The sequence below is a fragment of the Struthio camelus genome, chromosome 23 (genome assembly GCF_040807025.1).
Source record: "Struthio camelus isolate bStrCam1 chromosome 23, bStrCam1.hap1, whole genome shotgun sequence".
Lineage (NCBI taxonomy): Eukaryota > Metazoa > Chordata > Aves > Struthioniformes > Struthionidae > Struthio > Struthio camelus.
This window is the reverse complement of record NC_090964.1, coordinates 8,639,276-8,654,855: the sequence shown is the minus strand read 5'-3', so window position 1 is coordinate 8,654,855 and position 15,580 is coordinate 8,639,276. Positions and strand designations below refer to the sequence as shown.

General features: G+C 55.8%; 1 protein-coding gene across 5 annotated transcripts; it reads left to right on the top strand.

Moving 5' to 3' along the window:
- The first annotated feature begins 628 nt into the window (after positions 1 to 628).
- Positions 629 to 10,281, top strand: TMEM39B (transmembrane protein 39B). 5 transcript variants are annotated; one of them, XM_068917327.1, is made up of 10 exons: positions 629 to 774; positions 2,151 to 2,252; positions 3,051 to 3,259; positions 5,200 to 5,419; positions 5,720 to 5,803; positions 6,475 to 6,629; positions 7,520 to 7,856; positions 8,757 to 8,944; positions 9,441 to 9,561; positions 9,905 to 10,281. In XM_068917327.1, exons 3-10 carry the CDS (start codon positions 3,132 to 3,134, stop codon positions 10,139 to 10,141), a joined length of 1,470 nt encoding a protein of 489 aa, XP_068773428.1. In that variant the 5' UTR covers positions 629 to 774; positions 2,151 to 2,252; positions 3,051 to 3,131; the 3' UTR covers positions 10,142 to 10,281. The 5 variants fall into 5 exon arrangements, with proteins under 5 accessions (XP_068773428.1, XP_068773426.1, XP_068773427.1 ...); XM_068917326.1 differs by having other exon boundaries at positions 649 to 774; positions 2,165 to 2,252; XM_068917328.1 differs by having other exon boundaries at positions 685 to 774; positions 2,165 to 2,245.
- The last annotated feature ends 5,299 nt before the right edge of the window (positions 10,282 to 15,580 follow it).

The following is a 15,580-nucleotide window of genomic DNA, read 5'->3' as shown; positions in this document are numbered from 1 at the left end:
GAACTCGCCCAGGCTCCTTTCCCGTGCTTCGGGTGCTGATATGCCATCGACAACCGCGTGGGACGAGATGGTTGGCTCAGCTTTAAAATGAGGTGTCCGCAGGGATGTGGAACAACTTCCCCCCCACAGGGCAAGAGGGCAGGCTGGGCCTCTTTGTGCATTTGTCCAAGGGGCAGGATTTTTCCTGCACCCGGCACGGGGCTTGCCGGCGACCAGCTGTTGGCATCGTAAATCAGGAGGTGCAGGGAACCGGCCGTAACAAAGAGGCGCCTGCACCTGCGGGGGGACGTAAAGATGGGAGTGAGTAGCTAAGATGGGGGGGGGGGAATTTAGGGGCTGAGCTGCTATGGGGGTGTCACTCCTGGAGCCCCCCAAGGCTCTGGGGGGCCTGTGGCTGGGCTGTGGGGTGGCCGTGGGGGCCTGGGGTGAGCCCTGAGTGGGGTGGGGGCCCTCAAGGGGGTCCCCAGGCCTGGGGTGGGTTTGGGGACCGAGTGTGTCGTTCTCCCCTTCCCCCCCTCCCCGGGAGTTGGGGGTGCAGGCCGGCCCCAAGCAGCCTGTGATGGGGGGCTCCGAGGCCTGCTCCAGCGGGTGGGCGGGGAGAGGGGCGGGGCCTCGCCCCCAAGGGGGTGTGGTCACGCTGGGAGGGGCGGGGCGGGCGGCGGCGGCGACGCGCGCGCACCCTCCAGGAGGATTGTCCGCTCGCGGCCGCCATCGCGCCGCCGGCCCCGCCCGCCATATTGTGCGCGGCGCAGGCTGAGCGGCGGCCGGAGATGGGTGAGGGGGGTCGGCGGCGGCGGCGGCGGGGGGCACCGGGGTCCGGGCCCGGGGAGGGCGGACGGGAACGGGGCGGGGGGCAGAGCCGAGGGGGCGGGCCGCCTGGCTTGCGCGCAGCCGGCCCCGCCCCCTCGGCGGCGGTTGTGAGGGGGCGGCCCGCGGCCTGGCCCGGAGCCCCGCGGCCCCCCCGAGCCCCCGGTGCGCGCCCCACAGCTCCCTTGCGGCCCCGCCACAGCCTCCGCTGCTCTCCTATAGCCTCTATAGCGCTCCTAGAGCCCCTATTGCCCTTACAGCCCCGATAAAGTTCCCCCCCCTCGAGCTCCGGCCTGCGTTCCTGCAGCCCCTATAGCACCCCTATAATCTCCACAGTTCCTGATAGCCCCCTATAGCATTCTTACAGTTCCTACAGAGTCCCCCGAGCCCCCTTTGCTCCCCTCTAGCACTGGTCTGTGTTCCTGCAGCCCCCGTAGCGCTCCTGTGGCTCTCATTGCTCCCCTACAGTATCCAGAGGCCCCACAGCTCCGCTATAGGTAGCCTTGGCCTGCAGCTACAGAGCCCTTATCGCCCCTATAGCCCCCGTTGCTCCATTATAGCACTAGTCTATACCCCTAGAGCTCTTACAGCTGTTGCTGCTCCCTTAGAGCCCCCATACCTTTCTCATAGTCCTCACCTGTGCCCCCAGAATTCCCATTTGTCCCCTATAGCCTCTGCCTGCCCCAGAGCTTCTGTGGCCCCTGTTTACTTCCCTGTAGACCCTGGTCTATGCCCTCAGAGCTCCCAGTGCTCCCTCAGAGCCCCTGTCTGAGCTCCTAGAGCCCCTACAGCCTCTGTAGGCCCAAAGTGTGCTCCCCAGCAGCTCCCCTCTGCTCCCCGGCTCTCCTCCCCACACCCATGTCGCCCCATGACTTTTCCTGCTCAGGCTCTCATGCTGTGGTGCTCTGGGCCCCAAACCCACTGCCTTCGCCTTCCCCAGCAGTGTCCTGTCCACCTGGTGCCTCTCACACAGTCCCCCTGTCCTGTCTCATGGGGTTCCCTGTGCACAGCCCCTCCTGTTCCCCGGTGTCACTTGCGGTTGCTCCATGTCCCTGGCTCCCAAGGACTTTGCTGTCCCGTGCTACATACTTGGGTTTCTGCCCTTCATTTGCTCTGTAACCCCTGCATTTCTTCCTTCCCCCTATGCTATAGGCACCTTTGTGCCCCACTGGCTTGTGCGATGGCACCCATCTCTGGAGGTATCTTCTTTTCTCTTGGTTTTAGCCCCAGGTGCATCCTGCCCCTCCTTGTCCAGGACTAGCATGACGGTTTATTGGGGGGGCTCTGGAGCTTAGTGAAAGCTTTAAAAGTTGTTTGAGGGCAGTTTTAAACCTTTAGCAAAGTTTCTTTATTCTAGATGCTAATTGCCAAGTGATGCAGACTGGAAATTAACAAACGAAGGAATTTCAAGCAGTTGATGTGGCCTGATTCACTTCTAGTAAATGGTATACTATCATCCTAGTCTTTCTCTAAGCTGTATAGCTTCTAATGTAAACAGGACCCAGATTTCTTATACATAAGAACACAGAAGTTTTTAAAACTTTGGGATTATTGTTGTTGTTTACACTGTGGCAAGCAAGACTTGGAAAATCTAACTTTGGGCTAATGTGCCATTGAGCTCTGCGCCATACACACAACAACAACAAATGCCCTAAAAATGCTACAGTGTTTTTTCCCACCGTAAAGGAGCAAAGGAGGTGTGAGCCAACTTGCTTGCTTTTTGCAGCTCTTTAAAAGAGCTGTGAATTTTTGATTCCAGCACACAATTGGGCAAAAGGGGACCTAGAAAATATCCCCAGTTTATTGACTCCTTTGGGCAAATTGTTTAACATCTCTGTAAGTGTATTGCTCTGCCTATGAAATAGGCATAACACCGCAGGGATGCAGATTAAATTCCTTGTAAATTGCCTTGGGTTGGGAGAGAAGCACGAAGAGCTTCTTCCTGCTTGTTCGAAGCCTGCGTACGTTAGGCTTTAGACTCTCAAACAATTCATAGCACCTTAACAAGCCACCGCATGTCTTAGGAGCGTCAGTAACTATCTGAGGCCATGTCTATAGCCCTTGGCAAATACAGGAGGAGTTGTAGCTTAGCTTAGCTTAGCTTAGCTCACAGTGGAAAGAGTTGAGCAAAGCTGCATTATTCTGCTTTTTGCTGCAAGCTAACAGTGCGACTGGCCAGTCTTCGCTGGTCAGCAGGTGTGTGGTAAGCAGATAAGCCATAATTATAAATCTTTTCTTTCCAGTTTTAAGGACTGAATAAATAATCACGCAGTGAAGAGCAGAGAAGCCACCTTGAGGAACAGCCCTCCGTACCCTTTGTTGTTATGGCAGGGGGAAGGCGGGGCCCTAACCGGACATCCTACTGCCGAAATCCTCTCTGTGAACCTGGGGCCGCTGGCGGCTCTGGCCATTCCACAAGTTCCTCTGTCACGAGCGTGCGCTCACGCACCAGGTAAGCCCAAATCTCTTTGTACCTAAGCTGGGTCAGCAGCTCGTCTTTGAAGCAGGTGTGAGGCCAGACTATGTCTTTCCATCTCACACACTGCTGTTTTTGTCTCGGGGATTTGTTGACTCCTGGTGTCTAGCTGAAATCCCTTTTGTCATATGTGACAATACCCATGCTACGTATCGTAATTTGGAGAGGTAATTCTAATTTACCCGCAACTGTGAAGCGCCTAATTTGACCACGGCAGACTTCTGGGAGTGTTCAGAAAAACCAACCGTTGCCTGGAAAGTAAGAATAGAGACAAGTTCTTATCCAAAGCCTGACTCCAGAGTCCTGGTTGTTGTATCTCCTGTGCCCTGAAGCGTATGTGAGGTTAGGTGTTTCTGGGTAGAGTTTGGCTAGGTCAGGTGATGTGTAGGCTGCATTTCTTTGGCAGATTCTAGTGTAGAGGGTTGGTTGCATTTCTGCTTCTGAAGTGGAAAGGAGGAAAGAGAAGAAGTGCACCAGCAAGCATACGTAGCTGCGTAAGCAGGAGGTGCCTTATGAACTCTCTACATAGAAAGTGTTGGATCTGTCTTAACATACTCCCTGCTTATGGCCCTAGGCCAAGAAATTTATGTGGATATGGTTACTCAAACAAGTTAGTGCAAGGCCACTGAGAGTGGGGCAATCCACCTTGTACATACTTTGCTGTGAGAGCGTACACAAAGGTACTTATCACAAAGTAGCTAATGTAGTACAAATCCACACCCCCAGCTTACCTCCAAGTAATTTGTTCCTGTAGCCATACCATCTGATACCAATCACTTAAACGACAGTTCGAGCTGAGGAGCTTGAAAATGCTGTGTGTTCTTTATGCCTATGGGAGCCTTGATGTGCAGGAAGCTTTCAGTGATGGAGGGGATGCGTACCTATGTGATATTGCTGAGGGGGAAATTTGTGAATTCTGCTCTTGCAAAAACTCTCTTAGATCTTGTGTGTCTCTCTGTGAGCAGAAAGGGCCTTGTGTCTGTATTTAAAGCCCTTTCTGGAGGACCAGTGTACAAGAACAGAGCTTATTGGCAGATTTATTCAGCTCAAGAAGCTGAATCAGTCCTGTGAACTTTGCAATCTGAGGATTTCAGAGAGAAAGTTCAGGTTCCTAAGCCATCGTGCACGGTCTTATCTGAGGCTGTCAGGCTTGTATTTTATGTTAAAAAGCATGGATAGACTCACCTGGGTCCATCCCTGGGCTAGAAGTTTTCCTGCAGTCACACTCCAAGACTTTTGTGGTTTTAATTTGGGACTTTCAGTAGGAGTTTGGCACCTAATGCTCTTTAGTTCCTTTGTAACCCACACCCAGATTCCTTTACCTATTGTTATTTGGAGATTGCAAATCAGGGGAGATATATCTAGTGCATATTAATTCCTTTCCCTCTGATTAAAAGGGTGGGTGTCTGGGATTGTGTGCGTGCTCACACAGGAATATGCACCTCTGATTAAACTTGTTTTTCCTCCATAGTTGGATAGAAGTTGAAGAATGGGAAAGGGCTTGTGTTTAATTACTCTATATTTCATGTTCAAGCACTCTTAGAAATGTAAATAGCAACTCGAGGCCTAAACCCTTACAATTAATTAGAAAGGCCACTGGTTACCGATCGGACAGCACAACACAGCCATGGCTTTTGAACCTGCCTCAGAACAGTTGACCTGGTGCTAACTGGCATAGTTCCAAGTACTGCTTTCCCTGAGCGAATTCCTGCTCACATCTGCCTGCAACAGTCGTTCTAGACATCCTCAGGGTGCCGACGCTGTTGGTTTGTGGCAGTCATGGACGATGGTGGTTAGCTTGGGTTTTTCAGTCAGTATTAGAGCCACCTACCTCTGCAATCTGAATATGTGGGCTAGAGGACAGTGCTACGTTTATCTCAGGGAAGTGACTGCTGGCTTTTGGTTCCTCTTGGTAGGAGCGGTTCAGGCACGGGCCTTTCCAGCCCACCGCTGGCAACTCAGACAGTCGTTCCCCTCCGGCACTGCAAGATCCCAGAACTGCCTGTGGAGAGGAGCGTGCTGTTTGAACTTCAGCTCTTCTTCTGTCACCTCATTGCTTTATTCGTCCACTACATCAACATCTACAAAACTGTGTGGTGGTACCCACCCTCCCATCCACCTTCACACACATCACTGGTAAGCACCAAAGCACAGCTGCTGTCCTGGCCCCTTTCAGAGACTCTCTCTTGGGTCAGCAAACATGAAGAGTTCTTTATCTCTGTTTTGTGCAAACTGCATGCAACTCCACGGTCCTGGAAGATTGCTCGTGTGATTCTCATCTGGCAAATGCTGGGCACTAGCTGTCTGCTCGGTATTCTCCTCCTATCTTTGAAGAGAGAGTCCAAGGAGAAAAGCATAATTTGGGGAGCTTCTCTGTCTGTTGTGGGTTTCTGGTGCCTGATGGAAAATGGAATCATTTTCTTTTTGTCACTACAGAACTTTCATCTTATTGACTTCAACGTGCTGACAGTGACAACAATCGTCCTGGCACGCCGGCTGATTGGTGCTATTGTGAAGGAGGTAAAGTCCCCGAGCGGATCTCAGAACTATTCTTTCCTCTCAAGTGGATGCAGAACTGTGTGCCCCTTTTGCAGTTCCAAACTCTTGTGTCCTTTTCTAAAGAACTTTGTGCTATGTTCGAGTCAGAAACCTAGATTTGGTTTCTGATCAGAGGAACAGTCTACAGAGATGAGTATCTCAAATCATTGGTCATGACTCTCTCTGTCCTTTTGTTTGTTTCTGAAGTACTGTCTCAGGTAGACTGTAGTCGTTCTGCTTTCTTCCTTGCAAAGAACAGTATTTGGCTCTTTTTGTTCTCTGAGCTTTCTGTTCTCTCTAGCTTTCTGCAAGGAGTAACAAATCTCGTTCGGTTTCTGCTGACCGCAGAAGCTTTCTGTGGTGAGCAGGTCCTGGAGAGTGGACTGGTCACGTAGATAACTACCAGAGCTTAACGTGAGAGCTCTCCTTATTCCAGCTTGAGGGAAAAGGCCACAACCCTGGCCCTGGGCTTTGAAGAATCCTGTATGAAGGAGGCCTCTCCTTTAGGGGGGCACTCAAACAAAGCCTTTCACTAGCTCTTCCTTCATGCATATGGGATTGATTTTTCAGACTGAGGCTGCTCACCTCTTTGCTTTCTGGAGGAAGAGTGAATTAGTCTTCCTTCTGCCCTGCTTCTTCTTCTCTCTCGGCAGGCTTCACAGAGTGGCAAAGTATCCCTGCCACGCTCTATTTTCCTGGTGATCACTCGGTTTGCTGTTCTCACTGGTACAGGCTGGAGTTTGTGTCGATCAATAATTCACCTCTTCAGAACCTACTCTTTCCTTAATCTCCTGTTCCTGTGTTACCCGTAAGTATCTCCCTTTTCATTTGTGTGTGTGATTTCTAATGTTGCTTCAGTGTAGTGGTGTTACTCAGATGAAATGAAGCTTGAAAGTAAATGAGCACTCAAATTTTCAGTAGCAAAACTTAAAACAACCTGTTCCCTCCTTGCTATCTCACATTTCCTCTTGGTTGCAGGGCATACCTTGACCATGTACCTGCATTTCAGCTTCAATATGAGTGTTAATTGTAGTTCTTAGATTGCTCATGACCTCTGAAAAGGACTGCCTGCTTTGCTCGTTGTGCACAAAGAACCCATTTCTTCAGTTTACCCTAGTCCTTCAGTACCTCTGCCAAGTGGAGTGGATCAAACACACGCCTTCCCTGCTTTGTATTAACCAAGGAAGCCAGTTCTTTTTCCACTCAAGTAGTGGAATTGCTCCCTTCCCTCTGGAAGATACAGGAGGAGGCATCTCATAAAGATCTGAGACTTGGTGCCACTGCTGTTAAAGGTGTCCTGGGTAGATGCATTGAGGTCAGATGAATAGACAAGTGAATAGACAGGTGCTGAGGTGAAGAGATCTTATGTGAACAGATGAGGTGCAAAGGATCAAGGAGACCGAGGAAGGAGAAAAACTGGACACTGGAAGCCCTGCTTGGCCTGTTGCTGACATGAATATCACGCACACATCTTTGTGCCCTTCTAGAGCCCGTACAGTATCAAAGGGGGTGTGGTTAAGGCTGTAATTGGACGCTTGGAAGCGTAACTTGTGGCGCGTTCCAGGTGTTCTTTTCTAAAGCTTCTATAGGTACCAAGTGCCGTTTAGGAGGGGATATGAGATGGTGACATCTACTACCAGCAAAGGCGTCACACGCTAGTAAGGAAGTAACTACCTTTCTGTACTTTTGCTGCTCCAGGTTTGGCATGTACATTCCCTTCCTTCAGTTGAACTGTGACTTTCGGAAGACAGGTCTCTTCTCCCAGGTGGCCAACATCGGACCCAGAGAGACGGGGGAGGTGAACTCCAGGGGCAGAGACTACCTGACTGTCTTAAAGGAAACCTGGAAGCAGCACACTCGGCAAATGTACGGCATGGAGGCCATGCCCACTCATGCCTGCTGCCTCTCCCCGGATCTCATCCGCAATGAGGTAGAATACCTGAAAATGGACTTTAACTGGCGGATGAAAGAGGTGCTGGTGAGCTCCATGCTCAGTGCCTACTACGTGGCCTTTGTGCCAGTCTGGTTTGTGAAGGTGAGTGAGGGCCATTGGTGCTTTTGCAGCACTGCACGTGCTTCACACCACTCCTTCCGGAGTGGGACTGGCTAGGGAGGATTCTGAGTCCCTGTGAGAGGAGGGCATGGGGTTATGAAAGATGTCTGTTTCTCACTTCTTGTTTAGCCCGAACGTGTGAGAAGTTAGAGGGCTGGTCTGTGTGTGCAGGCAGCTTTATTAGTCAAGCCAATTTAGAGGCCTTGTAAAAAGTAACAAGCAAAAACGTTTAGGTTTAACTTTGCTTAAGCTCCAGACAACACGGGACAATGTCCTGGTAAAGCTTGTATTCGGACCGTTCATGAGAATAGATGCATGCATCTATTAGGGAACAGTGTCTTCCTCCCACCTCTCCATGGAGCTAAAGAAGGAATTAAACTCCAGTGTGACTAGTCCTTCACATACTGATGTTCTGTGAGGCCAGAGCTCCAGGACAAGAAGGGGATTGACTTTAATAAGGGAGGCAACACAAAAGAGGACCGGTTTTGTTAGGAGTCTTAGCCGTTTTATTTAGTTTCCTAGTACATGGTGCAATGAGACAAATGTCTTACAGTAAATCCGTCAGACCTCAAGGATGAGCCCTAATCCCCTTCCCCTGAGGGTCTGGTGTTCCCACCCATTATCAACTGAGCTAGGAGTATGAGGGCAGGAGGAGCTATCTCCCCAGTTTTGGTGATGGAGGATGATAGCCTCAGTGTTTCCCTGTGGTGCGTTCAGGAGTTGTACAGCAGCCACCCTATGTGGGCGCTCCTTTTTCAAGCAGGATTAATAGCTATGTGAAAAGCCCCCGTTTTACCTATCTGAGTGCCTTGTGTTTTGATGGTTTTGTTAGGTGAGGCTGTCCAAACACGTTGTCACACATTCTTCTTGTCCCCCCCACAGAACACTCAGTACTATGACAAACGCTGGTCGTGTGAGCTCTTCCTTCTGGTTTCCATCAGCACGTCTGTGATTTTGATGCAGTACCTCTTACCTGCTCGCTACTGTGACCTGCTCCATAAAGCTGCAGCACACCTGGGCTGCTGGCAGAAGGTTGATCCAGCCCTCTGCTCCAACGTGCTACAGCATCAGTAAGGATCTCTCTCCTGGCCCTAGGGTTGGAGGTTTCTCTTAGCTGGTGTGCCCACTGGCAAGCTGGCTTGAGTAGAGGCTGGATGGGGACCAGGCAATCAGCTTTCCAGCCATCTCTCTTCTTCCTCTTGTTGCTTACAAAAGAAAAGAAAGAAAGAGAGAGAAATAAAAGCAGAGTTGCCAGCTGACACATCTGACAGCATAAAGACACTATCTGTACTGTCCACTTCAAAGTGCGGCCAGCAGATCCAATTTTTGGCAAGATGCCTGCTGCTTCTGGCCATAGATAGCTGCAGTTTGTCACTGCCTTAGTTACATGTCTCAGCGGACCAAACTCTGCCCTCACAAATGGCCGCTGCTTACTACTACAGAAAACACTCCAGAAGCAGCTCATACATTATCCTCCTTGATGGTAGGAATGCAGTAGACCCCTTTAGCCCTTGTCTCCAGCTGCGGAGGTAGAATTAAGACCTCTCTGTTTGTTTTCTGCTGCAGGTGGACAGAGGAGTGCATGTGGCCACAGGGAGTGTTAGTGAAACACAGCAAGAACGTGTACAAAGCTGTGGGTCATTACAATGTGGCTGTACCATCAGATGTCTCACACTTCCGCTTTCATGTAAGATCGTGTTTTCTTTCTGGCTATTTAGTTATAGCACTTTGGCAGGATTACAGTCCTTTTCTTGAACACCTTAGAGTCCATGTCTGCAAGAGCTGGCTCTCTGAGCATGAGAACTGCCCGGGGGATATACCGGAGGGCAGCGGAACAAGCTGGGTTCAGTGCAGTGTTTAATGTTAGTCCCAAATCTCCCTTCAGTGCTGCCAACAGGGTGACTCTGACCCATGCAGACTGGGCGTCTGTCCAGAGCCATTCACAGGCTTCTGCTTCCCATGTCCTATCGAAAACGCCTCTCGAAGGGCCTGGCTTCACTCAGTGCCTTACTGTGGTCTCTCTTGTACAGTTCTTTTTCAGCAAACCACTGAGAATCCTCAACATCCTAATTCTGCTGGAAGGAGCCGTCATCTTCTACCAGCTTTACTCACTGATTTCTTCAGAGAAGTGGCACCAGACTATCTCACTGGCTCTGATCCTCTTCAGCAATTATTACGCCTTCTTCAAGCTGCTGCGTGACCGGCTGGTGCTGGGCAAAGCCTACTCATATTCTGCCAGCAGAGACTCAGAGCAGAAGTTAAATTAAAACAATTGCACTGATGCTCAGCTTATTACAAAACAAACAAAACAAGAAACCCTCAGAGCTTTGTATTTTTGTTACCACTGCTTTTTTTCTTTGATAACTGATGTAATTAAAAGGAAAAAAACATATTTTTTTACTCCCAACAGTTGTTTGTGTGTTTGTTGTCTAGTAAGCTCCCACGAGAAGGCCTCCTCCTGTTTGTATTTGAGAGGAGCAATTTATTAACAATGGTGCTTAGTTTTGAGAGGTACAAATACTGTTTCTCTTGCTGTAGTCAGAGCTCCAGCTGGCAATGAGTGGGAAGATGAGAAATTTCAGGTATGTTAAAGCTCACAACTTCCCGTTTGAGTCCATTTATAAGTGGCCTTTGAGTCCTGATCCTGCTTCTTGCTGGGACTCTGAAGAAACTCCTTGCACCAGCACTGCTTCAACCTCTTGCTTTGGGGGTTGTGATGAGCTTAGTCCCCAGGCAGTGTTGACACGTGGGGTCTGTATCTCTTGACTCAAAAAGGAGGCAGCAGTGACCCTAAATAATTTGAGCTCGACCCCTAAGATACAGTCTAGGTAAAAACTCCAGACTTGCACAGGGAAGGGGCAGGACACTACATGCTCATCCACTTCCCAGTCACAGTGGAGCAGCAGTCTTGTTTCCCCACTGTTGGAGGAGCTGGGTTGCTGAGAATAGCCATTGTTGTGGCTCTTGCCAACACACACACACACATATATATATATTTAATAAGCCCATTGCTACAACTTTCTATTGTGCACTTTACTCTTAGGTGTCACATGCTTATCAGCGATGACAGAGACCAACAGGAGAAATCTTTCAGCAACAGCTTGAAGAAATTATCCCACCCCAGAAGCAGTTAAAGATGTCTCAAACCATTAATCTCAGCGGAGCACCTCTGCTCTTGCTCAGAATCTCTAAAAACAAATCTCTCCCTTAGAGGAGACCTTGGAGCATCCTTTGCTGAACCACCCGTGCAGGTTACGTTATGTTTCACAGCCGGCATCTACTGTGGCATGAAGTGACCTGCCGCGGAAGGACAGCTCTCACACCCCTCCTTCTTTGCCTTTTATGAAGTGGGTTGGGTTTTTTTTCACCTTGCTGCCTCTCCTGCCCAACCTGCCCTTCAGGTCTGGCCAGGGCTGAGGCATCGTGTGGTCTTGAGGATGAATGAGGGGTGACATCACCGAGGAGGAGGAGGAGGAGGAAGGAGCTCTGCGTGACTCAGGGCTGAGAGAGGGGACACTGCCCTGCCGCTACCGCCCTGCCCAGGCAGCGGGACCGCCCTAGCAGCCGCTGGCAGAGGGACCTGCCAGCCCTCTTGCCAAAAGAAAAGGAAGGAGATTATGAAGTACCTGTACAGGCAGCCCTGCCATGCCCCCATCAGCTGGAGGCGCCAGGCGGGCGGCTTTTCTGGAGGAAAAAAAGAAAAAACAGTTACAGAACAAGGCAGTAGCACTTACTAGCCCAATTGCTATACCCGGGGAAAACCATACAGAGCCCCGCACCAGCCTTTGGGGCCAAAGAAAAGCAACCGCCTTATTCCCTGCTGGAGCCAGGCTAGGGCTGGGCTCTGCCACCCTTGGGGCGTTTCGGGGCAGGGGGGAGAAGCAGCACTCAGGCCATGGAGGCCGTAGCCGGATCCAGGCTGGGTCCGTGCAGCCGTGGCCGGATCCAGGCTGGGTCCGTGCAGCCGAGGACGGATCCAGGCTGGGTCCATGCAGCCGTGGCCGGATCCTGGCTGGGTCCGTGCAGCTGAGGACGGATCCAGGCTGGGTCCATGCAGCCGTGGCCGGATCCTGGCTGGGTCCGTGCAGCTGAGGACGGATCCAGGCTGGGTCCATGCAGCCGTGGCCGGATCCTGGCTGGGTCCGTGCAGCCGAGGACGGATCTAGGCTGGGTCCGTGCAGCCGTGGCCGGATCCTGGCTGGGTCCGTGCAGCTGAGGACGGATCTAGGCTGGGTCCATGCAGCCGTGGCCGGATCCTGGCTGGGTCCGTGCAGCTGAGGACGGATCTAGGCTGGGTCTGTGCAGCCGTGGCCAGATCCTGGCTGGGTCCGTGCAGCTGAGGACGGATCTAGGCTGGGTCTGTGCAGCCGTGGCCAGATCCTGGCTGGGTCCGTGCAGCTGAGGACGGATCTAGGCTGGGTCCGTGCAGCCGAGGACGGATCCTGGCTGGGTCTGTGCAGCCGAGGACGGATCTAGGCTGGGTCCATGCAGCCGTGGCCGGATCCTGGCTGGGTCCGTGCAGCCGAGGACGGATCCTGGCTGGGTCTGTGCAGCCGAGGACGGATCCAGGCTGGGTCCATGCAGCCGTGGCCGGATCCTGGCTGGGTCCGTGCAGCCGAGGACGGATCCTGGCTGGGTCCGTGCAGCCGTGGCCGGATCCTGGCTGGGTCCGTGCAGCTGAGGACGGATCTAGGCTGGGTCTGTGCAGCCGAGGACGGATCCAGGCTGGGTCCGTGCAGCCGAGGACGGATCCTGGCTGGGTCCGTGCAGCCGAGGACGGATCCAGGCTGGGTCCGTGCAGCCGTGGCCGGATCCAGGCTGGGTCCATGTGGCCGTGGCCGCATCCCGGCCTTTGTTCCAGCTCCGTCCCAGCTGCCGCGAGATGGCGCCTCGGGAGAGCTCCGGCGCGCTCCGGCGCCGCACACCCGCCAGACGCCCCTTGTTGTCCAGCCTCGCCGTGCAGCAGTGCCAGCCCCGCGGCCGCTTTGTGGCCTGCTTCCTCCTCCTCCTTCCCCCCCTCCTCCTCCTCCCTGCGCCCGAACGCCCCAGTTCTCGGGGACAGCCGGGCCCCGCGGCCCCCCTGTGCGGGGACAGGGGGCGCCACGGCTGTGCTGCACCCCAGGCTCCCCTCCCGGTGCCCCCGCGGAGCAGAGCCCCGGCCCATGCTGAGCACCCGGCCGTGCCCGGGGTGGCCGGACGCCCGGGGTGGCCGCTGCAGCTCGGGGAGCTCCCGCTGACTATCTAGGCCATTGGAGCACCATCTGTCCCAGCAAGATTATTGCAAATGAAATAAGAAAGGTCTTAGCCCAGAGATTAAATATTTAATAGACGTATTTTTTCCCCAGAGGAGCCTTGTGCCGGGGAGGCAGGCGGCTGGGCACGGCCGGCGCGTGCAGAGCTGCCCTTTCGCAGCCCGCCGGCCCTGCTCGGGGGGCACGGCTGGGCGCAGAGACCTGCCCGCTCGCTGCACCCCTGGCCCCGCACCGCCAGGCAGGGCTGCGGCCGCCCCGGGAGAGGAGGGTGACGTCCCTGGGCCGGCACCCCCGGGCGCCCCTCGGCCGCCTCCCCGGCTTCCCGGCGGCGAACGACGCGGGGCGGCCGGCGGCCGCTGCCTGCTCAGCGCCGAGCCGCTGGCTGTTTCCACAGCAACAGCCGAGCGCTGATTTATTTCCAGGGTAATTAAAAGCGCCGCGAGCCCTGCAGCCCCCTCCCCGCCCCGGCTCCTCTCCGCCGAGCCGGCGATGCTCCGGGAAGGGGGGGCGGCGGGGGGGGGCGGTGAGCAAAGCCGGCGGGGGACAGGGTCCCTGCAACGCCGCGTTCAGGTCTGGGCGCTGCGGCGCCCGTGGGGGGCCGCGGGCTCGGGGCTGCGGCAGCTCAGTTCTCCCAACGCCGGCCCGCGTTCGACCCGCTCCGACATGTTCCCTTGGGGCCGGGAAAATCCCAGCGGGGAGCAAAGGGAAAGCCCCGGAGCTGGGCCGGGACGGGGGCTCTGCCCTCGCTCCCGGCCGCTCCCCGCGCGCCCCAGTCGCCGAACTCCTCCCTGAGGTTTCACCCCGTCGGCGGCACGGAGCCAGCACCCGGTGGGGGGGGGGAGACGGGCTGCCGGCTGCCCCCCGGGAACGGCGCCCGCGCCCGGGCGCTGCGAGCCCAGCGCCGCCCGGCCCGTGAGAGCAAAGTCCGCCCAGAGCGAGGCCGCTGGCGGAGGAGTCGCCTGCGTCTTATCTCCGCGGCGAGGCGAAGGGCACGGCAGCGAGGAAGAGGAAGGAGGAGCGGGAGAGACGAGGGTCGGCACCCGAGGTGGCGGCGGGCGCCTTTGCAGCACGAAGGCCGCGCGTCCGGCCGAAGGGAGAGAGGCTTCTGCTTGCAAACGCAGCGGAAAAGCTGCAAGAAGCACCCCGAGGACCCTCGCAGCGCGGCGGGCTGGCGGCACCCCGCTCTGTCCCCCACCCTCGTGTCACCACCCGCCAGGGCCGAGTGCAGCCCCGGCCACGACCGCCGACCATCCCCTCGCGCCCGGGCAGGGTCCCTCCGGTGTCGCCGGTGGGGGGGGGACGAGGCGGCGGGCGCTGCCGGGGCCCGGCACGCGGGCGGCGGGAGGAAACCTGCGCGCGTCCAGACTTTCCCGAGGATGAGGGTTTCCTTCCTCCCATTGAGCGGGGACCCGGAGGTTAGCACACAGCCGCGGGGCGCCCGGCCCCAAGGACGCCGGGGTCCGGCGCGGGGCAGCGGGGCCCCTCGCTCCCACGGCCCTGGCCGAGGGGGTTTGCAGCGGGTGCGCGACGGAGGCTTTCGGCCATTTCCCGCGCTCCTTCCCCGCCTTTGTGCCCCCCTGCGCTCAGCCTGGCCCCACTACGGATTTTTCTAGGGCGCAGCCGAGCGAGGTGGGCAACGCGCCCGGGCATCGTCCGGGCACCGGCGGCCGCCCGGGGCTGGGGCCAGGCGCTGCGCTGGATTCCCAGAAAAGGCTGGGAAAGGCTGTGCGAGGGGAGGCCGGGGGCAGCTTTCATTTCCCTCCAACGCTGCGATTGCGAGACAGCCGGGGCTTTCCCTGCCGGCCGGGCTCCTGCGTGGCCGGGTTGGGGGGGGTTGTGCCGGGAGATCCCGGGGTGGGAATCCCCAGCTGGAGCAGCCCCAGCTGATCGGGGGGGGGGGCAGTGGGGCCTCAGGCTCAGCCCTCTCATCACCCCCCCCTTATCCCCACGCTCCCGGCTCCATCCAGCGCCGACTCCAGCTGGACGTCGCCACCCCGGCGGCCCCCACCAGCCCCAGTGCGGCCACGGGCTCCACCGGGGGTCCCGGCCGGGCTCTATCTGCCACCCGCCCCGCACCCCGCTAATCCCAGGGATTAGCGGCCGGATGCCAAGTGCAGGTTTGCCGCAGGTAACGACTATCCCGCGGGGCGGAGGTTACGGACAGCAACGTGGAGCAATTAAGGCTCGGGCTGCACCTGTGCCGAAGGAGCCGGGCCGCCGAGCGGGGACCGGCCAGGCCCTGCACCGGCCGACCCGACCCGTCCCGTCCCAGTGGCCAGAGCAGCTGATTTCCCGGTGTCTCCGGCCCCGGGAGGCTCGGCCGGGGCACATGCACAGCCACCGCCTCCCGCCGCCCGCCGGGAACCATCCAACGCCGCTTCCCAGCAGGGAAGAGTCGACGGGAAGCGGCTCTTTTCCTCGGAAGAGCCCGTCCTGGGTGGCCGCACGCCCCCG